The 23,621-nt window shown below is 49.9% G+C and overlaps 1 protein-coding gene across 7 annotated transcripts; it reads right to left on the reverse strand.

The window, feature by feature from the left end:
* Positions 1-17,131: 17,131 nt before the first annotated feature.
* On the reverse strand, positions 17,132-22,849 carry Hexim2 (HEXIM P-TEFb complex subunit 2). 7 transcript variants are annotated; one of them, XM_021177404.3, is made up of 3 exons: positions 22,749-22,849; positions 22,040-22,149; positions 17,132-18,246 (listed from the first exon to the last, which is right to left on the reverse strand). In XM_021177404.3, exons 2-3 carry the CDS (start codon positions 22,100-22,102, stop codon positions 17,380-17,382), a joined length of 930 nt encoding a protein of 309 aa, XP_021033063.1. In that variant the 5' UTR covers positions 22,103-22,149; positions 22,749-22,849; the 3' UTR covers positions 17,132-17,379. The 7 variants fall into 7 exon arrangements, with proteins under 7 accessions (XP_021033063.1, XP_021033062.1, XP_085685643.1 ...); XM_021177403.3 differs by having other exon boundaries at positions 22,040-22,146; positions 22,714-22,849; XM_085829517.1 differs by having other exon boundaries at positions 22,714-22,849.
* Between the last annotated feature and the right edge of the window lie 772 nt (positions 22,850-23,621).

Here is a 23,621-nt window from a genome sequence, read left to right on the forward strand (position 1 = left end):
CAGTCTAGGCTGTCTCCAAACCACTATGAAGCTGAGGCCAGCCTTCTCTCCTGATCCTCCTGCCTCCACTCTTAAGACAGGCTGGGATAACAAGTGGATGCCCTGACGCCTGGCTTTCCAACAGATTGAACTTTAGAAAGGGAAGGAAAACAGTAACGAGGCCAGGAGTAGCAGCCTGTGGATCTCAACACTCACAGGCTCAGGCAAGGCAGAGAGTTCAAAGCCAGCCTGGACTACAGAAAAATGAAGTGTGCCAGGCAGTGGTGGCGCATGCCTTTAATCCCAGCACTCGGGAGGCAGAGGCAGGCAGATTTCTGAGTTCAAGGCCTGCCTGCTCTACAGAGTGAGTTCCAGGACAGCCAGGGCTACACAGAGAAACCCTGTCTTGAAAAACAAACAAATAAAGGAAAATGAAGTGTTGCTGATTTTTGTTTGGGTTTACTGTCATTTGTTTCGAGACAGGATCTTGCTGTAGCCCTGGCTGGCTTGGAACTGCCATGTAGACCAGGCTGGCCTCAAACTCAAAGAGATCTGCCTTACCTTGGCTTCCCAAGTACTGGGATAAAAATGTGCAAAGCCACGCCTGGATTTACTTTGTATTTATCACTACTGTGTGTATGTACGTGGTATATATGTGAATGTACGTAAATGATGCTGTGCTGGGGCGGAAGCCGGAGGATAACGGCAGTGTCACTTCTCTTCTCTCACTCTGCCGGGCCAGAGAACAGGAAGGGCCGGCACCTTATCCCAAGAGTCATTTCCCAGCCCCATAGCTATGGTTTACAGCTGAAATGTCTACAGAGGCTCCTGTATGGAGGCTTGGTCCCTCTTGGTGGATGCTTTTGGAATTAGTAGCAGCTTTTTTGCTTGTTTGGTTTTTTTGTTTGTTTATTTGTTTGTTTGTTTTTGAGACAGGGTTTCTCTGTGTAGCCCTGGCTGTCCTGGAACTCACTTTGTAGACCAGGCTGGCCTCGAACTCAGAAATCCGCCTGTCTCTGCCTCCCAAGTGCTGGGATTGAAGGCGTGCGCCACCATGCCCAGCTTAGTAGCAGCTTTAGGAGGTGAATTCTATAGCTAAGGCAAATTGCTGCAAGGTGTATGCTTTGAAGATTATACCCAGATCCTGTTTCTGCCTCCATTTCTGCTTCCTGCCCACTGTGAGGTAAACAGCGCCTGCCTACCCCCACCGCTCACCACCACCACAACGTCCTGCTTCCCACAGACCCAGAATCAACAGAGCTAAGAATGATGGACTGAGGTCTCTGAAACTGTGAGCCAAAATAAGTCATTTCTGCCCTTGGAGTTGTTTTTCTTGTGTATTTATCACAGTGCCAAAATAACAAACACAGGAGGAAGCAATGACCACTAGAAGGAAACTAACAATGCCTGGAGCTGGAGATGTAACAAGGGATTAGAGTGCTTGCCTAGCACGCAGAAAGCCCTGGGTTCGAGCCCCACGGTTGCATATACTGGGCGTGGTGGCACGTATACCATACTACGGTGGATCACATGTCTGCACTGCCAGCATGTGGAACAAGGAAGAAGGAAGATCAAAAATGTAAAGTCTTCCTTAGCTACATAGCAAGTTCAAGGCCAACCTGAGATACAAGAGATTCTGTCTAATTAATTAATTAATTAAATGTTGACTGGCATGGTAGTCCAGGCCTTTAGTCCTAGCACTCAAGAAGCAGAGGTAAGAGGGTCTCTAAGTTACAGGCCAGCCAAAGATAATAACCACTCCCATAGTGAGGCTCTCGAAAGTGGGGGGAGGGGCCTGGAGAGATGATTCATCATTTAACTGCTCTTCCAGAACCGCACTGGGCTTCCAGCACCCATGCCAGGCAGGCCACAGCTCCCTTCAACTCCAAGGGATCTAACACCCTCCAGCCTCTGAGGGTTCCGGCACAAACATGGTATGCATAGACTCATGAAAACACTACGAATAAATAATTAAAAAAAAAAAAGAAAGAAAGAAAAGAAAGAATGAACGAAAGAGGAAAGAAAAGAAAAACAGAGAGCATTGCTTTTGGATAGGCTGAGAAGCAGGATTCTCCTACTCAGCGAGTGAGGATGGGGGCTCTGGGGCAGTTTCTGTTAGAGTTGAAAATATGTCTGCAGAGACAGGATGACCCAAAATTCAACTGCTAGATATAAAGTAGCCATGAGAACCAGGAGAAGAGGAATATTCACAGCTGTACATCTTAACAACCCCAACCAGCAAGAACCCGCATATCCAGCCCCAGCCTTAAATTGTTTGTTTGGTTTTGAGACAGTGTCTCTCTGTAGCCTTACTGGTCTGGAACTCACTATGTAGACCAGGCAGGCTAAGAACTCAAGAAATGTACCTGCCTCTGCCTCCCAAGTATTAGGGTTAAAGATGTTCCCTACCTACCACTCCAGGACCATATTATTATTTTTTAACATACTTAATGTATTCATTGTATGTGTTTATGTGTGTGTGTATGTATGTGTGTATATGTGTGTGTGTTTGTATGTGTGTGTGTGCGCACGCGCATGCACACGCGCATAGCAGCACATGTGTGGAGGTCAGAGGACAACTTGTGGGATTTGGTTCTCTCCTTTGACCATGTGGGTCTAGGGTTCAAACTTGGGTCACGGGACTTGGCAGCCTTTACCCACTGGGACATTTATCATGTTCAAGCAAATGTGCTTTAGCACAGTCGTACAATAGAGTACTATATAGAATATAGAACTGAGTAGACCATCGCTATTCATAACAAGGAAACATGTTACAAGCAACGGGGAAGGAAAGGAAGCCATAAGAGATGGGAATACCTTGTTTACTTTCATAGAAAGTTCCAAAACAGCCAACTAATCTAAGGCAGGGATCTGAATGCAGGGTCTTTGGGATCCAGGAATGAAGGGCATGCTTGGAATGATCTGGGTGCTGACGCTATTTCTTCCTTAGGCATGGTGACACGGTGTTTAGAGTCATCAAGTTCTACAGGTGACTTACAAGTTATTTATACTGAAGTTTATTTCTTTCTCTTGTGCCTGGAAAGCACGAGGCCCCGAACCCAATCCCCAACACTCACATTAAAAAAAGCCTGGTGCACCGGGTGATGGTGGTGAACTCCTTCAATCCCAGCACTCGGGAGGCAGAGGGAGGCGGATTTCTAAGTTTGAGGCCAGCCTGGTCTACAGAGTGAGTTCCAGGATAGCCAGGGTTACACAGAGAAACCCTGTCTGGAAAAACAACAACAACAGGCCGGGCGAGGTGGCACACACCTTTAATCCCAGAACTCGGGAGGCAGAGGCAGGCAGATTTCTGAGTTTGAGGCCAACCTGGTCTACAAAGTGAGTTCCAGGACAGCCAGGGCTACACAGAGAAACCCTGTCTCGAAAAACCAAAAAAATAAAAAGTGGGAAAAAGAAAGAGGTGAATGGTCTTGAATGATACCTAAGATTGACCATTTAGTCTCTAATACATAATACACACACACACACACACACACACGCACACGCACAGGCACACAAACATTTAAAAATAAAGTAAGCAAACTATTTGAAAATTTCAGTACCTTCTTTCCTGTTACAATAGGAATTGCATTTGGAATTTTGTGTGCACATGGTGTGTGTGTGTGCGTGTGTGTGAGCCTGAGATTGACATCAGTGTCTCTTCACTTACATTGCCCCTTCTATATTCAGGCAGGGTCCCTCCCTGAACTTGGAGCTGACTGTTCCAGCCAGCCTTACTAGCCAGCTCCCTGTTCCCTCTGCCTTCTATATGCTAGGATTACAGGTAGACCTCCATACCCTCTAAGCTTTTTATGTGGATTCTGGGAATCCTGAGCTTCGACCTTCATACATACATGGGAAATGCTTGACCCACTGAGCCATCTCCCAAGACACACACACATGCCCTTTTTGTTAGAAACCTTGAGTTTGAGATCCTTCTGCTTCAGCCTTCAAGTAGCTAGGATTACACGCCTATAGCACCACGTCTGGCTAAATTCCTTTAATTACAAAATAGACTAATCACACAAATATTAGTATTCAGAAAAGCAATATGAACACAGTGGTAGGAACCATTTAGAACAAGAAATAAGGGCTGGAGAGATGGTTCAGTGGGTAAGAGAACTGACTGCTCTTCCAGAGGTCCTGAGTTCGATTCCCAACAACCACATGGTGGCTCACAACCATCTGTAATGGGATCCAATACCCTATTCTGGTGTGTCTGAATTCATATAAATAAAAACTAAATAAAATCAGAAGAAGAAGGAGGAGGAGGAGGAGGAAATGAAGTTGATAAAGCTAGAGCTTGTGTCTATCGTGCCAGCACCAACATAGTGGGATCGTGAGTTCAGGGAAAGCCTGGGCCCACACAATGGGATCCTGTCTCAAAACACCATAACACACACCTTTAATACTAACACTGGAGAGGCAGAGGGCATTCCTGTGAATTCGAGAGGCCAGCCTGGTCTATACTGGGAGTTCCAAGCCAGCTTGGGCTATACAGTGAGACACTGTTTAAAACAACCAAAACAACAATAACAAACTCAGAAATCTGTCTGCCTCTGCCTCCCAAGTGCTGGTATTAAAGGCGTGTGCCACCCTGCCTGGCTACAAATAGACTTATTTTAAATATTAGACTGACAAATGGGCGAAGGAGGAACTGTTTCACTGATCTCAGCCTATCTGGTAGGGAAGCTGCTGGTGATCAGAGGACGAGATGCATGCTTGGGTGCTCTGGAAGCTTATTGTGACAATGTCCGAGTTCAGTACAGTTACACTTCTGCCTTCCTCAGGTTACCCAATGCAGAACCCATCTTCATGCCTGCCAGCGAGGGTGACATCTTCTCCTCGGACGGTTGTGCTGTGGGAGGCCTTCCATGGCTTCCTCCGGCTGAGGCCCTGTTTACAACCCTCCACCTACTCACCCCGATTGAGGTTCGGCCAAGTCATCAGGTGCCGCAGAAAGATGACCCGTTTCTCTTCTTCCATAACCACCTTCAAAGCCTATGAGGCATTTGGCATGCCTAGCCTGCGGCTCCCTCTCCGCCTGCAGCTCAGGCAGCTCTTTTGTGCTTTCCTCTAAGCCCCCATCAGGGCTGGGTATGCTCAATGGGTTTTGAGTGATGCTTCTCTCAGAGGCTGCATTGCTCCCGTGGGGCCCGGTAGCAGACAAAATGTGCTTATAAGTAGTGGTGTGTCTACTTACGAAGACTGCGTGCTGAAGCTGGCTCGCTGGGTCTCTTGCAGCATATAAACCTGCGATACATCCCTTTTCATCAGCTTGTGCCTCAGAGAACCTCTGTTTCTGTCCCATGAAGAGACCAAAGAATCCTGTTATAACCTGGCTTGGTGACGTGTACCCATAAACCCAGCACTTAGGAGGCTGAAGAGGGGCCGGGCGTGGTGGTGCACACCTTTAATCCCAGCACTTGGGAGACAGAGACAGGCAGATTTCTGAGTTTGAGGCCAGCCTGGTCTACAGAGTGAGTTCCAGGACAGCCAGGACTATACAGGGAAACCCTGTCTCAAAAAAACAAAACAAAACAAAACAAAAAAAAAACAAAAAAAAAAAACAAAAAAAAATAAAATAAAAATCCATTTTTCTTTTCCTTTTTTAAAAAATTGTTTAACGCCTATGTCATCAGTTTGGCTCATTCCATGACTAGCTCGTAACTAATTTAGCCCATTCAAACTCCCTTTAAACCCCACTCCCACTGATGATAGGTTACAAGAACCCTGCATTCTGAGCCCCGAGGGTCTGACTAACCCTCACGCACTGGGCCCCACCTCCCAACACTGCCACACTATGGACTGAGTGTCTAGGCCATAGCTGGGCCTAGCTGCTGTCTCAGAAGGATGGATGAGGAGGATCAAGGATTCCAGGCCAGGGCTGCAGAGATGGCTCAGTGGGTACAAGTGCATACCACTCCTGTTCAGGGCCTGAAGGCCTAGCGCCACTCAAAGCCCTGGGGTACAATCTGAGCACCCAACCAGAGGCAGACAGGACCTTCCGCTGGAGCCACAAACAGGCAGGCCTGACTTGCTGTCAAAAAGCAGAGGGACAAGAAAGGTGTGTTGTCACTATACTGAGTTGTCCAGTGAGGGCTACTGACCCACTGCCTGGCCTGCTGGGATCTCTCTTACTAACCATTTGGCCTTGGGCTACTCATGCTTCAACTTCTTCCTCTTCTTTTAGTTGTGTGGCCCAGGCCGGCCTTGAACTCACCACATAGCCAATTACTAAAGGCGAGCTTGATTTCTTTACCTTCCTGTATCTGCCTCCAAAGTGCTGAGATTACAGGCAGAGCCACTATGGTGGCTTCAACCTCTTCCCTTACAGATCATCCATAGAGATCAAACAGTAAGAAGGGCACACAACCTGTACTGCCTGCCTTCTAGCAAGGGCTGAATATTGTCACTTGTTGCTTGTGTACCAAGTTATTCTTCATGGGTCTCTATGCAAGCTCATCCAGTTCTCTGAAACCCAGTCTCCCCATCTGTGAAGTGGGGACCCCGCTAAGCAGGCCCAAAGATGCACAGGTGAAGGAAAACATGGAGAACTCTCTGGAGTGCTTCATAAATGAAGGGTGGTAGTAAAAGGCGGTTACAAGTGTGGCTGGAGAGATGCCTTAGTGGTTAGCGCACTGGCTGCTCTTTCAGAGAACCTGGGTTTGATTCCCAGCACCTAGAGGGTGGCTCGTCACCATCTGTAACTCTGGTTCCCGGGGTTCTGATTCCCTCTTTTAGCCTCCACAAGCACCATAAATGACATACACACAGGTAAAATACCCACACACACAAAATAAAAATGTAAATGATAAAAAAAGGCCACAAGTTTAAAAAGACTTTTAAAGTAGCTAGAAACATAACTTTGCAAAGCATTCGCTGTAAACGCATGAGGTCTTGATTCCAGGTCCCCAGCACTCATTCTAAAAGCCTTAACAGTAGCTGGAACCTGTAATCCCAGGACTGGCTGGCACAGAGACATGAAGATCTCTGGAACTCTCAGGCCAGCCAACTTAGAGTGGTCCAAGGTCAGTGTAAGACCCTACCTCAAAAAAAAAAAAAAGGGTATTCTAGTTTGTTTGTTGTTTGTTGTTTATATATATATATATATATATATATATATATATATTTTTTTTTGGTTTTTAGAGTTTATTTTTATTTTTTGTTGTTAGTGTTTTTGTTTGTTTGCTGTGATAGACCATGACCAAAAGCAACTTGGGGAGGAAGGAGTTTATTCAGTCACTGAGGGACGTTATGAGGCTGAAACTTTAGCAGGCACAGGTAGGAACCATGGAGGAATGCTGCTTACCAGCTTGCTCCTCGTGGCTTATTCAGCTTGGCTCCTCCTTCGCCTCCTTCCCCTCCTCCTCTTCCTCCTTCTCATTTTTTGAAGATGGGGGTCTCTCTAAGTAGTCCTGAATGTCCTGGAACTTGCTCTGTAGACCAGGCTGGCCTTGAACTTAGAGGAACTTAGAGATCCCCCTGTCATTGCCTCCCAAGTTCTAAGATTAAAGGTGTGCACCATCACATCTGGCCAAGGGTTGAACCAACTAAGGTGGTCAGGGTCCTCCCATATCAACCATCAATCAATAATAATAATAAAAAAAGTTCTACATACATACATACATACATACATGCATGCATACACACCTACATACATACATACATACATACATACATACATACATACATACTACCCACCCACAGGAATCTGATGGAAGCGATTCCCTGAGGTTCTGTCCTCCCAGATGACTCAAAAAGACAGAAAACTAACCAGGACAGCAACTGAAGATGTCCCCCATTGACTTCTGACCTCCATGTGCATGCAAGTGAACATCTGTCATTGCAACACATATGGGGGGGGTTGGCTAGGGGTTTTGGGGGGGGTTGTTTGTTTGTTTGTTTGGTTTGGTTTTTTTGAGACAGGGTTTCTCTGTATAGCCCTGGCTGTCCTGGAACTCACTTTGTAGACGAGGCTGGCCTCGAACTCAGAAATCTGCCTGCCTCTGCCTCCCGGGTGCTGGGATTAAAGATGTGCGCCACCACTGCCCGGCTCTAGTTGGCTAGTTTTATGTCAACTCGACACAAGCTAAAGTCATCTGAGTAGAAGGAACTTCAACTGAAAAAAAAAAAAAAATCCCAGAGTAAGATCTGGCAGTGGGCAGGCAAGCCTGTGGGGCATTTTAATTAATGATTGACGGGGGAGGGAGCAGCCCAGTGAGTCTATTGTGGGTGGTGCTGTCCTGACTGCCCTGGGCTTGTGGTCCTGTATTCTATAAGAGAGCAGGCTGAGCAAGCCAGTAAGCAGCACCTCCTGTATGGCCTCGGCATCAGCTCCTGCTCCAGGCCTTGTTCTGCCGAGTTCCTGTCCTGACTCCCTGTGATGATGAAGTAAGCAGTGAAGACTTTCTTCCCGGAGCTGCTTCTGGTGTTTCCTCATAGCACGAGAGACCAAGACAGGAAGGACGGCAAGGGGAGGCGCGAGAACAAGGGGCAGAAATCCAGAAGGGGATGATGGTCTGTGCCTAGCCCTTAGTAGGGGAGGAGAAACAAGTTCAAGGTCATCCTCAGCTACACAGAGAGCTCAAAGCCAGCCTGGGCTAAACGAGCCCTGTCAAAAACAAACAAATAAAAATGAAACCTACATCTAGCACTCTGGACTCCATGAGGGTGTGACTGTGTCCACAGTGCTTGCTCTAACAGCCTCACCATGCCAGGCATAGCATGGCTACCACTGTTCCCAGTTAAGTCCTTACCCTCCAGGGCCTCAGAATGTAGCCTCATTTGGAAATCGGGTCTTTGCTGGGGTAATCAAGTTAAAATAAGGCTATTAGGGATGGCTCTAATGCAATAGGACTGGTGTCTTTGTCAACGAGAGGATTTGGACCCAGAGACAGATACACATAGAGAGAAGAGGCCCCATGAAGACAGGAAACAGGAGGCCTGGGTATGTCGGTCAGCAGGAAAGTAGGAGTGCTTCCCCAGCATGCCTGAAGCCCTGGGTGTGTGTGTGTGTGTGTGTGTGTGTGTTGTGTTGGAGCAGTACATCTACAATTTAAGAAAGCACCGTGTGGGGCCGGGCGTGGTGGCGCACGCCTTTAATCCCAGCACTTGGGAGGCAGAGGCAGGCGGATTTCTGAGTTCGAGGCCAGCCTGGTCTACAGAGTGAGTTCCAGGACAGCCAGGACTACACAGAGAAACCCTGTCTCGAAAAACCAAAAAAAAAAAAGAAAAAAAAAAAAGAAAGCACCGTGTGTGTGTGTGTGTGTGTGTGTGTGTGTGTGTGTGTGTGTGTGTGTGTATGTGTGTGTGTGTGTTGGAGCAGTATATGTACAATTTAAGAAAGACCAAAAGTTGCCAATGAACTGACAGAAGCTAAAGAGGAGGCAAAGAGGGGTCCTTTTTTTTTATAGCAACAGGTTACAGGTTACAGGTTTCCCAGTCCTCCGGCTTTAGGATGCTGAGACAATTGACTCACTTCTGTTGCTCTAAGCCAGTTGCTGGTCCTTTGCTGCAGCCACCTTGGGACTCAAACACACCCAGTATATGGCTCTTAGATAAATACAGGGTCGCTGCTCATATTCCTGGTGACACATGGCATCTTCTCACTGGCAGGCTTTGTGTCCAGGCCGGAACAGGAGAACATGCCCTTTTGCTTCTGTGGTATAACAAGCAACAGGGGACAGATAAAGCAGTGTTTGGTGCTGTCCCATGCAATGCCCATTCGAGCCCTCAACCTTTACACTTTAAGTACTTGGAGAAGTCTACTTGGTCCCAAAGAGATGCCCACACCCTGGCCTGCGGGAGAGGAGGAAAATGTGGAAGGCGCTCTCAGAGGAAGCGGTTGCTTCCTGGATGCCCCTTGCATAAGGCCCAGGGGAATGCCCAGTCCAGAAACCCCTGAACACAAGAAGCAGAAGTCACCATCAGCTGGGCATGGTGGCTCAGGATGTCTTTTTTTTTTTTTTTTTTAAAGTAATTACATTTTATTTTATTTTTTTTGATTTATTTATTGATTATATGTAAGTACACTGTAGCTGTCTTCAGACACTCCAGAAGAGGGAGCCAGATCTCGTTACAGATGGTTGTGAGCCACCATGTGGTTGCTGGGATTTGAACTCTGGACCTTCGGAAGAGCAGTCGGGTGCCCTTACCCACTGAGCCATCTCACCAGCCCCGTCTTTTTTTTTAAATAATATTTTTTATTTTTTATTTATATGAGTACACTGTAGCTGTCACTGTCGCTGTCTTCAGACACACCACAAGAGGGCATCAGATCCCATTACAGATGGTTGTGAACCACCATGTGGTTGCTGGGAATTGAACTCATGAACCTCTAAAAGAACAGCCAGTGCTCTTAACCTCTGAGCCATCTCTCCAGCCCCCAACTTTCATTATTATATGTAATTAAAACTTTTGTTTTGTTTTTGAGACAGGGTTTCACTGTGTAACCACTGGCCTCAAACATCAGAGATCCCCCTGCCTCTCTGCCTCCTGAGTGCTGGGATTAAAGACATCCTGAGGGCTGGACAACCATATATAACAGGTGGCTTACAACCATATATAACAATTCTGGCTCACAGACATACATGTAGGCAGAACACTGTGTACATAATAAATAATCTTCTTTAAAGAAAATAATGGGGGCTGGGGAGATGGCTCAGCGGTTAAGAGCACTGACTGCTCTTCCAGAGGTCCTGAGTTCAATTCCCAGCAATCACATGGTGGCTCACAACCACCTGTAATGGGATTGAATGTCCTCTTCTGGTGTGCCTGAAGAGAGCGACAGTGTGTACTCATATACATAAAATAAGTAAACATTTAAAAAAAAATAATGGGTGCCAGGCGTGGTGGCGCACGCCTTTAATCCCAGCACTCAGGAGGCAGAGGCAGGCGAATTTCTGAGTTCGAGGCCAGCCTGGTCTACAAAGTGAGCTCCAGGACAGCCAGGGCTATACAGAGAAACCCTGTCTCGAAAAACAAAACAAAACAAAAAAACCCAAACAAACAAACAAAAATAATGGAAGTTTATGAGAAACAAGGAATTTCAAGCAAGAGTGAAGAGACTTTTCCAACAGTATGAGGGTCCCAGCTGTATAAGCAATTGGAAAAATAAATAAATAAGAGTATTTGTACAAAGGAACTGGAAGGACAGGTAGCTTAGGGTCTTTTGTAGGGGGAGCCTTATGAGGCCTGGGGCTATATAGACACAGTCAGTGTGAATGAGTCAGAAAAGCTGGGCCAGGCATCCAGAGAGAGACCCTTCCTCAGAGGTGGAGAAGTGAAGGACTGGACCCCTGGAGGGGACAATATCATCTGCTTGCTTGGGAGGACTCGGCTTCCCTGTCACCTGCCCTCGGGCATGGAGCTAGCTGCAGAGGGCAGTAGGGTCTGAGACCTGAGTGACCCTCAGCGTGGGAGCTGGTCAGACCAACCTCAGCACACCAGACACAACCTAAGGGAACCTGTCTGTCCCTCCCACGGAGACAAAGGAGCCACAGAAGTTGAGAGAGACACTGTGAAGGGGCCTGCAGAGAGCAGGAGCCATTTAAAATTGTTCAGAGACATCTTCCCTTCCTTCTGTGAAAGCCGGGGCTATGGCCGAAACAGGCTGGAGTCTGTGTCCTCCCCTAAATTAAAAACACTTCCGTCATCTCCTTCCCCGCCCCCTGCCCCCAGCCTCCAGGACTAGAAGGGAGCAGCAGATACAGGGACTGACTCATCCTCCTTGCAGGAGGCTGGTGCCTCAAGGGCTGACCTGGGGTAGCCCATCTTGGGTGGGGTCCAGAGATGGTCTCCGAAGCAAGTGGTCTCCGGAATGTCCATGACCACAGGCAGCTGGGATTCAGTAGCCAACTGGGGACCAGCTGCTCAGCTTACCCCCTACCAGGCAAGCCTGTGCAGAGCAGATCCACTGGGCTGACAAAGAACTCTGTGTGTGGGGTAAGGGGATGGACTTTGGGCTATGAAGAAAACAGAGAGAGGACAAAATATCTCCTGTGCTTCCCCCTCCCAGACCTGCAGGAAGCCCTGGCCTTCTGGCTCAAGCAGCGCCTCCCGGCTCCTCAGAGGCCAGGACTGTGGGCAAAGGGGAAACCTAGCCGAGATAAGGGCTGAGGGAGTGAGAAGAACTCCCAAGAAACACTTTGGAATGGAGCTATTACACAATGCCCAAAGAGTAGGGAAGTGTATGGGCTCTTCTATTAAAACACCGTGGACACAGCTGATAATCAACTAAACCCTTAACTTGCTTTCTCTCTTTAAAGAAGGGGGAATACTGGGGTCAAGTGCTCAAACTATAGCCAGAAAAGAGCTGCCCATAACCCTAGCTACCCCTGTAGCAGGAGGTGTGGCCTCGGGCAGCTTTCTCTACCTCTCTGTGCAAAGGCTTCCTCACCTCAAGTGACTGACCCCAAACCTTACAGTATGAATTATACTGTCCCCGAGGCCATATTCCCTGCCTGAACTTGCAGTGAGGACCCAGGAGGAAAAAAGATGGGGGACATGTTTTTCACATCAGGCAGCCTGAGTTGCCTAAAGGGCCCAGGATCTCAGCCTGGCCTGAAACTCCTGCCTGTATCTCCAGTCAGGGATCTGAGGGCTCCTGGCTCAGTGCTCCTTCATCAAGGGCACTCACAGTGAAGACTACACTTTGAATATGGGCATCCAGTCTCTTGCCTAGGTGTACGAGGGAAGAGATGATTGGTATGCTCAGGGCAGTGTGGCTGTAGACAGACCATCTGTAGATTTGAGACTCTATCTAGACTCAGGAAACCCATGGGCACAGAGAGCAGGAGTGTGGCTTTCAGGGCTGACAGAGGAAAGGTGGACTGGGCTGAAGAGTAACCGCTTAATAGCTTCAGGGCTTCATCCTGATGGTATCAGATAGTAGTGGAGTGCTGGGATACATACATTATGAATGGAAATGGCACTGAGTTGCTCATTTAAAGGGTACGTGTCATCTTATATAGGTTTACCACGTATTATCTGTGCTCTGTGTGTGTGTGAGTGGGGGGTGGGGGAAGAACACACAAGAGTCAGAAAAGGTGGTCAGCTCTATCATCTATCTCCGGGTGCTGAAGTACAGACAGCTATGACCCACTCAACATGGGTACTGGGGTCTGGATTTAGTCCGTCAGAAGAGCAGCAAGTCCTCTTAAGCACTGAGCCATCTCTCCAGCCCTGTAGAGTTGCTTTCTGGGGACAAGGTTTCACATAGAGATGAATGTCCTTGACCTTCTAATCCTCACAAGTACCAGGCACTGTACCAGGTTTTATGTGCTCCTGAGTCTCTAGCCCAGGGTTCCATGCACATGATGTAAGCCATCCTACCAACCAAGCTACATCCCCAGCCCTCCCCTTGTGTTTAAGGAAAGATAATGGTACCTAAAGTTCAAAGACCAGGGAAAGGGGAGGGGATAGCAACTGCCCAGGTGGAGCTGAGTCTGAGAATGCTACAGAAACAAGTTCGAGGCTGGGGGGTAGATTTCCCCATGGCAGGGGAGGATCCTGAATACTGCAAGTAGAGAGATAGCTGAGCTCCATCCCCTGGACCAGGCTCCCAGGCACTAAGCAGAGCCCCAGCTCCTGGTGGGTGGGGGCAGGGACCTCACCCTTTTCTGTGTGTCTCATTTCCAGAGCAACATCACAACAACAAGCCTGGCACTGATGGAATGAAATCGAACATGGTAAGGAGCAGAAGATTGGCCTCCGCCCACACCACAGAAGCCAGGCTGGCACTCACCACCTCCAGTCACTGGGGAGACCAGTGGGCCTCCTCAGAACCCTTGGTAGCTCAGCAGACCCAAGGGGTAAGCGCCCCCTAGTTTGTGGAGGAGGAGGGGCTGAGGGAACACCACGGGTCCTTTGTCAGACCCAGGAAGGAGAGTGGGGGCAGCTACAGGAAGTGGGGGGTGGGAAGCTCCCTCCGGAATCTATCCCCCCCCCACCTCCTCCCCTCCTCACTTGCACAGATCTTGCACATGCTCAGTGTGCCCATGAATTGGGTTGGCTGGGGGAGGGCACTGGCTGGCACCCCCACTTAAAGGGCCAGTGCCAACCTTGCTGTTCTCAAGAGGGCTAACAGAACCAGCGACTCTCTCTCCCATACTGACTGACTTCCTTACATCTGCAAAGCTTCCTCTAGACCTACCCTGGTACCTATGCCCATTTTACCACCTTCGGTACCTGACCCCCACCGCAGGAAGGATCTGCCTATGGGTACTGGAACTGCCACCTGGGAGTCAGAGAGTCCCTGAGAAAGGGGAGAGAGAGAGAGAGAGAGAGAGAGAGAGAGATCGATCCAGCCAGCCAGGCAGGCCAGCAGGCATTGTGGGAAGCTTCCAAGATCAGTCTCAGGAAGGAATTGCTTTCCAGGCCTCACAAGGCCCAGCAATCCAGAGGTCAGAGGAAAGTAAGCCACTGAGCTCTGAAGGCCAGTGTGACCCCGCTCTGAGGAAGTGCAAGGAGCCTCTGTTGTACACTGGAATAGAAGAGTCCAGACCTCAGGATCTGACTGCCAAAGAGAGAACAGCAAAAGAGGGGTGGGGGGTGGGCACTCACACCTGGCCTCCATCTCTCCCCAGTACTGAGCTCTCAAGGTGACTTCCCGTCTTGACACTGCTGACCCTCAGGCTGGGGGACCAGCTAGAGACCCCAGCTGACAGGAGGAGACTTTCTTCACTGACCTTTCCCTTCAGTCAGGCTCGAGGCTTCCCAGATCACAGCCTTTGCTTTGTTTTCTCCTTGCTCCACCCTGTCCATTGTCACCACAGACACACACACATCCCAACCCCCAGCCTTAGGGAAATTAATTCACCTCTGTGCTGTCCTGGCCAAGAGCCCTTCGGCCACTGTGTGTGTGTGTGTGTGTGTGTGTGTGAAGGGTGGAGGTAGCTGGCAACTTTCCTTCCTTCCTCACACTTCTCAGCTTCTGGACCAAGAGGGGCCAGCCTCCTTACCTGCCTGCCCTTTGCCCAGCAACCTGCAATCATGTTACACATGGACCACCCACACCCTGCTACACACACCAGCAGCCCTTTGGAATCTTTTCTTCCCTTCCTTGTCACACACTCACACACACACACACACACACACACACACACAGCAGGGCCTTGCCTCTGGGTAAACAACCTAGTCCTAGTCCTCCCTCAGCTCCAGGCTCTGTTCCAGGCTCTGTCCTGAGGAATGCAGCAGCTGGAGACTGCAGCCCCTGGGTCCCAGACTACCAAGCGAGTAGACTGCAGGCCCCTGACAAGCTACCCTGGTATCTGGACAGTCACTTCCTCTCTGAACCTTAGCTTTGTCAGTCTGCAAAGTGGGGACAGTCATTCCTGCTGGTGTTCTTGACAACACTCTGGGAATGCAGGAAGAGGAGGCCAAACCTTTGGCCAGGGCTCTGGGGACGGAGCCCTCGGCCTGGGACTTTGCTTTCCCTTGAAAGCAATCCCTCCCTCTAGTCAGTTGTTAGTCTGTTGTAGAAGGTGCTGGCCAGGCCTGGGTGTGGCGGTACAGAAATAAAAGTTGTCCTGGCAATGCGCAGGGTTTGTCAACATTTCCATCCTTCACAGTTCCCAGTGCTGAGCCCTTCTCTTGCCTAATGTGGTCGATCCAAACCTCGGGAAGGGGAAAGCACACCAAGTCCTCCAGGTCCGTGCTCCTCCCTGTGCCCGGGGCCAGAGACAGGGGCTCACTGGTGAGCTAAATTCCTGTGACCACTGCAGTTACCCTTGGTACTAGCCAGGGATGACACAGGGATAGGATCTGCCGGAGGGGTAGAAGGGCAGACTGTATCTCCGAGTTGACTCCATGGACTCCCTCCACTCCACGGTGAACTGATCACACACCAGGCCAATAGGAGGAGGATGTGGAGGCAGACAGCAGGAAAGCCCTACAGGGAAGCTCTGCTGAGGGTCCACTCACTGTCCCTTCTACCTTATGGCTTTCTCTGCCAGCTGTGGATCTTGAGTGCTTATTTGTAAATGCCCCCCCATGCCCACCCCCGGAAGGTAAGGGGATAAACTGTACTACCTAACCTAGGTGAAGGGCTGTCAAGATGAGAGGCTTGGTCCTCTCAACTGTGATGAGAATACCCGGAGACTGGGAATGAACAAACTCCAGGCCTGGCCTTCTCCTCCCAGGGAGGCTTCCAGCTCCTCCAGGAGGGTCTCATTCTGTAGCCCAAGCTGGTTTGGAACTTGTGATCCTCCTGCCTGAAGGCTGGAATTACTGTCATTACCCCATAACCCCACTACCATATGGCAACTGGAATATCAGGTTCTAGCTCAACCTGAAGGCTCCTGACTGAGCTCCCACCCCCAGCTCTAACTCCCTCAGTGCAGGATGATCACTCAGACACACGAGTGTGTGGTTTGGGAACCAATGGGGACCCATCTAGAAGTTGGCTGTCTCTCCAGGCTTGGAGAAGGGGGAACTGAGACCTCTCTGGGACAAAGGGCACACTTCATGCTTCCAGCGTGTTGGACAAGTACACTGCCACCACTAACCTTTATTCCCAGCCCACAAGTTTTTTTCTTTTTTGCAGGATTTTGTATTTACATATTTATGTGTGCATATGCACTACATAGGTATGTACATACATACGTGTGTGTGTGTGTGTGTGTGTGTGTGTGTGTGTGTGGTCAAAAGAGGACACGAGATCCTCAGGAGCTGCAGTTACACACACTTGTGAGTCACCTGCAGATAGATGGAGGAAACCAAACTCCAGTCCTCTAAGAGAACCGTGAGGTCGGTCTCTTCGCCCTGACCCATCACCCCTCAGCTCGGGCTGGGCACGTGCTGCTGCAGTTGCTAGAGCTCTTGCTTAGCATCCAGGAAGCCCTGTGTTTGATCCACAGCATGACACAAGCCGGGCAGAGTGAGTGGTGCCCATCTGCAATCCCACATCTGGGGAAGTGAAGGAAGAGCAGGCTAGCCTCAGCTATCTGACATCTGGGGAAGTGAAGGAAGAGCAGGCTAGCCTCAGCTATCTGAAACTCCTCCAGAATACAAAGAAACTTTAGAAAATGAAGAGGGCTGGAGGGGTGACTCAGAAGTTAGGAGTCCCTTGTCTTCCAGAGGACCCAGGTAGAGTTCCCAGCACCCACAGGGCAGCTCACAACTGTCTGCAACTCCAGCCCTAAGGGGATCCAAAGGTCTCTTCTGGCCTCTGCACATGTGGTACACAGTACATTTTCAAAAATAAAAACGGAAGCTTGAACACAAGAAGAGCCCTAGTGAAATCAATTCTAGCCACTCTCACTGGCTCTCACAAGGCTGTTTTTAATTGCTGTGTAAAAAGTTAGATGACATTAAAGATCCAACCATGAAAATGGCGGGGGAAACTCTGACCTTGTCTTAGCAGTTCTCAGTGGAGACAGGGTATGCTGGGAGTAGCTTTCATCTGTCACCTGCCTCCCTATGATCCAGCTGGCCTGTGTGGGTCTGAAATGGGGCTTCACCCTTGGGCCATGAGGCTGGCTTCTCCTGGTCACAGTAGCCGCCCTCTCGGTTCCATATCTCGTTCTCCTGACGAAGCCGCTGGTTTTCAGTTCTGAGCCTCTCCACCTCAGCAGCCAGCTCTTCCACCTGTTGACAGGGTTGCCTGCTGGAGCAACCCTGCAGCTGCCGCAGCCTCCGAGTTTCCTGCTCAGCCTGTGACAGACGCCTCTCTAGATCCAGGTAGTCTCGCACCAGCTCCTGCTTGCTGCGGCCCTGAAGGCTCTCAGTGTGATACCGCTCATAGGCCTCAGAGAAGTCCCTCTGCTGAAATTCCCCATGGGCTCGGCCTTGCCCATCACTGTCCCCTGCTTCGTTCTCCCCACCGGAGCCTGCGTGGGAGGGCCCGTGGAGCACATCAAGGTTAGGCTCCTCCAGGTCACGATCATTCATGAGGAACTGGGTGGTGTTGTAGGGCGCCAGGGGCTGGCCTTTGGCGAACATCTCCTCGCGGACCCGAGAGGCCCTCTGGCTCTGCCTCTCATCTCGCTGTTGCTTCTCGGCCCAGCTCAGCTCTAAGTACGGCCGCCAGTGCCGCTTGCGCTTCGATGGCCGCCTACGGTGCTTCTTTCGGGCCAGCACCGCCTCCACCGAACAGCCCCCTGGGCTCTGGGTTCGAGAACCCCTAATGTTACAACTTGAGCCATCACCAGCGGGTACAGTCCCTTCATCCTCTGATTGGATCTCCTGTCCTGATGGCAGAAGCAGGGAACCACCGAAGTCATGAGGCTCATGGGCTATCTGGGGGCTCCGAAGACCACCGGAAGTCTAGAGAGAGGAAGGAGGGTGGGTCACAGATCACATGGCCCTGGGAGGGGAGTCCTTCCCAGCCCATGCAGGCATCTCATACCTGTCTCAAGTGGTCTCTATTTAGTCCCTCCCCCTTTTACAACAATTTACTAATTATCTTTCTTCTAGTGGGGAGGAAGGCACTTCACCTGCCTGGCTCACTGCCACTGGCCTTTTCTTTCTTTTTCTTTCTTTCTTGATTTTTTTCTTTTTCTTTTTTTCTTTTCTTTCTTTCTTTTTGACATAGCATCTCTATAGCCCAGGCTGGCTTTGAACTCACTTGTGCAACCAAAGATGACCTTGAACTTCTGATCTGCCTGGTTTCTATAGTGCTAGGGATGGAAGCTAGAGTTTCATGCATCCTAAGCAGTCATTAACTGAGCTACTGGTCAAGTCAATGTCCAGAACGACACCAGATCTAGAGTAGCCTTCCACAAGCACTAGTCAAATGAAAGACAGGGAGGCCAGATGTGGTAACTTGTAAATTGTGGGTATTTATAAATTCCAGCACTAGGGTGGCAAAGGCAGGAGGGTCAGGACTCCAAGCCAGGATCAAGGACAGCCTGGGCTACCCGAACACCACCACTGGTACCCACATTCAAAAGAGATTCATACTCGGTTTAATGCTCTGCTATCCTTGAAATTGGGGTCTTCTCAGTGTAGCCCAGGCTAGTCTCAAACTCACCAACCTCCTGCCTTAGCCTCAATAACAGGTACATGAACCTATGACTAGCTCTGAACTTTGTAGCGTCATTGAAGCCAGAGTCTCGAGCATGCTCAGCAGGTGTGATGTCATTCTGCTATACTCCTACCCTTTTAGCTTTTATTGTGAAATAAGAGTCTCACTGCCAGGCAGTGGTGGCGGACGCCTTTAATCCCAGCACTTGGGAGGCAGATTTCTGAGTTTGAGGCCAGCCTGGTCTGCAGAGTGAGTTCCAGGATGGCCAGGGATACACAGAGAAACCTTGTCTTGGAAAAAAAAAAAGTCTCACTAAGTTCTCCAGGCTGAACTTGAACTCACTCTCTCCAGGCAAGTCCACCTGCCTCGGCCTCCAGAGTCGCTAGGATTATAGGCCGGGGTTGCACTTAATGACCTTTGAACAGGGACTCCCCGCCCCCTCCCTGAGAATCAGATAACCAATCCAGCTTCCAGCTCTCTGCACAGCGGATCCTTTCCTGTTCCCCACGCTTCAGCTGTAATGTTGCCTCTTCAGTGCCGCTCTCCCTGAAGATCCTATGACAGTGGCTCTCCCAGCTACCCTATCTTGTCACACAGGCAACCTCACAGATAGCACCCTGCGTGTTACTGCGTTATCATATATCTTCATCCCCTAAGAATGCAACGTTTTACCCCGATGTTCAGTGAACACAGGGCGGTCTCTCTAATTATGGACTGTATGAGGCAGCAAGAGGTCCTATCCAAGGGGAGGTCGCAGAGAGAGTTCAGAGCTTTAAAGAGGGGGAGAGAACCCATCAATCCCAGGGCTTGGTGACAGGAGGCAAGCAGATGAGTCTAAGGCCAGCCTGTTCCAGGCCAGCCAGGGCTACACAAGGAGACCTTGGAAAAGGAAGAGGAGAGGGTGGGAAGGAGGGAGGGAGTGCACACAAGGGGCATCTGCTTATCTGTGTGGTGAGGGGCAGGAGTCCTGGGTGTGAGGATAGGGAACGAATTGCTCTAAGTTTGCGGTTAGAGAGATTTCTAATAATAACCACTATCACAGTAGCATCTGAGCAGGGTCACTTTTTTTACATTTTTACTTATTATGTAAGTGTGTATGTGTGTATATACAGACGCACCCTAAGGACATGGCTTGTGTGTGTGTATGTGTGTGTGTAGGTCACAGATCACTTGTGAGAGTTGGTTTTTCCCTTTCTACTCTATAGATCCTGGAGGTTGAACTCAGGTTGGTCTTGGTACGAGAACTAACTTTACCTGCTGAGCCATCTTGCTGGCCTCTGAGCAGGGGACTTGGGGTGGGGGTGGGGGTCTGCTTTTGGAGACAAGCTGTTTGTTTTGGGGTCTATGAAAGGGTCTTACTTGGTAGCCCAGGACAGTCTGGAACTCATTCTGCAGCCAAGCCTGGTCTCAGCCATCCTGCCACAGTCTCCTGAGTTCTGGGATTACACACATGAAGCATCATGCCGACTGTCTCATTAGGTGTTTCAGAGATCCTAAGGGGGCTCCAGGTGTGTGTGTGTGTGTGTGTGTGTGTGTGTGAGAGAGAGAGAGAGAGAGACAGAGAGAGAGAGAGAGAGAGAGAGAGAGAGATTTGCAGTATCCCTTCACCTGTAGCAGGAAGATCATCAATCAGATCATAAGGAATTGGCCTTGTCTTACTGGTGGTTTAAACAAACTAAGATGGCTCTGCTGCCCACCTAGAGACACAAAGTACAGGGATCTAAGGACAGCTTATTGTATGTTTCCGGTCATTTCCCTGTTCCCAGTCTTAGTTCCCTAGTGACTCCTGCCTAAAACCAAGCCAGCTCTGTCCCTCTGCTTATTCATTGTCTCCATTTTGAAGCCCTGCCCCTCCACCACCATCACTATAAAAGATAAGCTCTGCTCTGTAACCTGCACGAGTCATTCAGCCTCTCTGAACCTTGTAGCCTTACTTGACAAACGCCATAGAAACCCAGACTTGGCTTAGATGGGTTAAAAGCCTTTCGGAGTTAAACACTGTCTCACTCACACACACACACACACACACACACACACACACACACAATGCCAGCACTCAGAAAGCAAAAGCAAGTATGTCTCTGAGTTACAGGCCAGCCTGGTCTACAAAGCGAGTTTCAGGGCAGCCAGGGCTGTTACACAGAGAAACGCTGTCAAAAAAAACAAAAACAAAAACAAAACCCAGCAAACAACAATAACGGCAAAGGCCTGGGGTGTAGCTCCATGATAAAGCACTTTCCTAGCATTGGCAAGGCCCTGGGTTCAATTCCTAGCATTGTGAAATCAACAACAATAACAACAGAAACCAACTCTCTGATGTTTGGCTCTCTGCTATTTTGGAAGTGTGGTGATGGATAAAGGCCACCGAGAGCCAGCATGGGCTGGAACTCTGTGGGTTCCTACTGTCAGCCCACATACTAAGGTGCCATTTACTGAGGACTTAGGCGCTTTCTCTCTCTCCTCTGAGGTTTTCCTGCCCTGCCTGTCAACCTGTATACCGAAATCTCTTGTCCTGACTCATTCTTGGTTCTCAGCCCGGAAAAAAAAATTTTTTTTAAGTGCAAATCTCTAACCAAGTTATTTGTCCTTGAGGTCACTTGTCATTGAGAGACAAGGTTCTGTTATCAGAAGACCCTAAATGTAAGGTGGAATTTTGTTCCTCACAGGCTGCCTGATTCTGGAAAAGGTCGTGCAGCTCTCCAACCTTAGCTTCTGTCCACTGGAAATAACATCTACCTTGAAGGGCTTTTAGGAATTCATGAGCCATCACGGAATCACATTCTGGCCTACTTCCCAGAGCACAGTACAGACTCATTTAAAACACTGGCTTTCTAGCTGGGTGTGGTGGTGCAGGCTGTAATTTTAGCCCTTGGGAGGCTGAACGTTGTTGCAAGTTCGAGGCCAGCTGGGGATACACAGAAAGACATCCCCCTGAACCCTCCCCCCCCCCAAGGTCTCAAACAAACGAAAATAAAATAAAATACTGGTTTTCTAAATCTACCAACCAACAAGACAAAACAAAAAAGCCCTAGGATTTCAGCTATCTGACCCCACGTTTAGGGCTTTCAGGTGGCTGGGAGGGTGGGTACTTACCTTGGCCTCCTCCAGAGCAGCTGGTGACGCTGTGTTACAGTTGGTGTGGTCCAGAGTGGCCATCTTCTCCTACTCTTTCAGCAGATGATGTCTTTAACTACTGTCACCTGCTTTGAACAACAACAGAAACCTAAGTCCTTAGGCAGAAGCTGGTTGGTCAGGAATTGTTTTGTCACAGCAGCAGCAGCCATTTTGTGGCCCCAGACCTGCATGGCCTTCACTTTCAAGTGAAGACTTGGAAGGCTGCTTCCATACCCAAGTCTTCACATTGCTAGCCAGCAAGGGACCAAGTGGGAGCGCAAGGCCTCTGCTCTCCTAATAAGTAAAGGCAGGCTGGCAGTTAGGAGGGTAGGCCTGAGCTCTGTCACCCAAAAAGGACACTGCTTGGGGGGACGCTGTGGAGAGGGTGGGTCTGTAGCTCCTGGAAGCCCCTATCTTGACCACCTTCAACCTCTCTAGGCTGGGACCTGGTTAGAGCCTATGGTTGAAGTCTTTTTGTCTACAGGGCCTGGATGGCTTCTCTCCTGTCTCAAGGAACGGGGAACTAAAGGGAAGAAGTCTTCAAACTACATGCAGCTGACAGAAAGAAGAAAAAAAATTCAATGGGAGTAAAAATGGAGTTCTTGGAGGAGGGAAAAGTCCTGGCAGGGAGATTTAGCAAAGGTGGGACTGACCTATTTGCTGTCAAGGGCTTAGTGTACACCACTACCTCTGTGTGTCTTTCTGTGCGACCGCTTGTCCAAGAGAGTCTCAACGCCTCTGCCCTACCTCTTGCTGCAGTAGCAGCAGCTCTGGCCAAGCCGCTCAAGCCCTAAGATTGGGGGGGGGGGGGAGGAGGATGGTGGAGGGGCGAAGAGGACAGCCTGGCAGCGCAATGGCTGCTGGGGCTTGTAGTTCTTCCACCCTAGGAAAGCTGCCCAGGATACTTTCAAGCTCCCATTACGTCAACAACCATGCCCAGGAACGCCAAAGAAAAAAAAAAAAAAAACCTATCTGACTTTGCGTGGACGTCCCGCGCTCACCGATCTCTTCTTTGATTGGGTCGCTTGTCTGCCAGTCTCCCGACTTTTGTCAACAACTAGCTGTGCGGAAGCACAACTGGACCCGCCCTATCAGGGCTCAATTAAAGAGTTCATTGATGGCGTTAGGCTTTACCAGGGAGAAATAGAGATCCGGCTCGCGGGGGCGGGGCTTGCGCGCGGAGGGATTCCCTAGCCTTGAGGAAGGCGACGAGCAGCTCGGGGGCCGCCGCCGCCGCCGCCATTTTGGGCTGGGAGGAGGCAGCGGAGGGACTCGCTGCGCAGTGAGAGCACCCCATGGGGGGTGGTCCGGGCGCGGGGAGAGGCCGGGCCGAGTGGGCTGCCTGAAGTGGCGGCGCCGGGAGACGGCGGGGAGTTGGGTCGGGGGCCGGGAAGGGTGAAGGTTGGCGTCTCCCCGGCCGAGCCCAGTCCTCAAACCGTCCCGGCAGCCTCTCCGCCTCGCCTTTGAGAGCGGCCTTTTGGGGTAATTACCGTGTATTTCCCGGGATCCCAGCAGAGGAGAGGCCAGTAAGACGGCTTCCCCTCTGCTGTGCTTCCACCGG

This window comes from Mus caroli, unplaced genomic scaffold (genome assembly GCF_978045245.1).
Source record: "Mus caroli unplaced genomic scaffold, Mus_caroli_1 scaffold_13, whole genome shotgun sequence".
Lineage (NCBI taxonomy): Eukaryota > Metazoa > Chordata > Mammalia > Rodentia > Muridae > Mus > Mus caroli.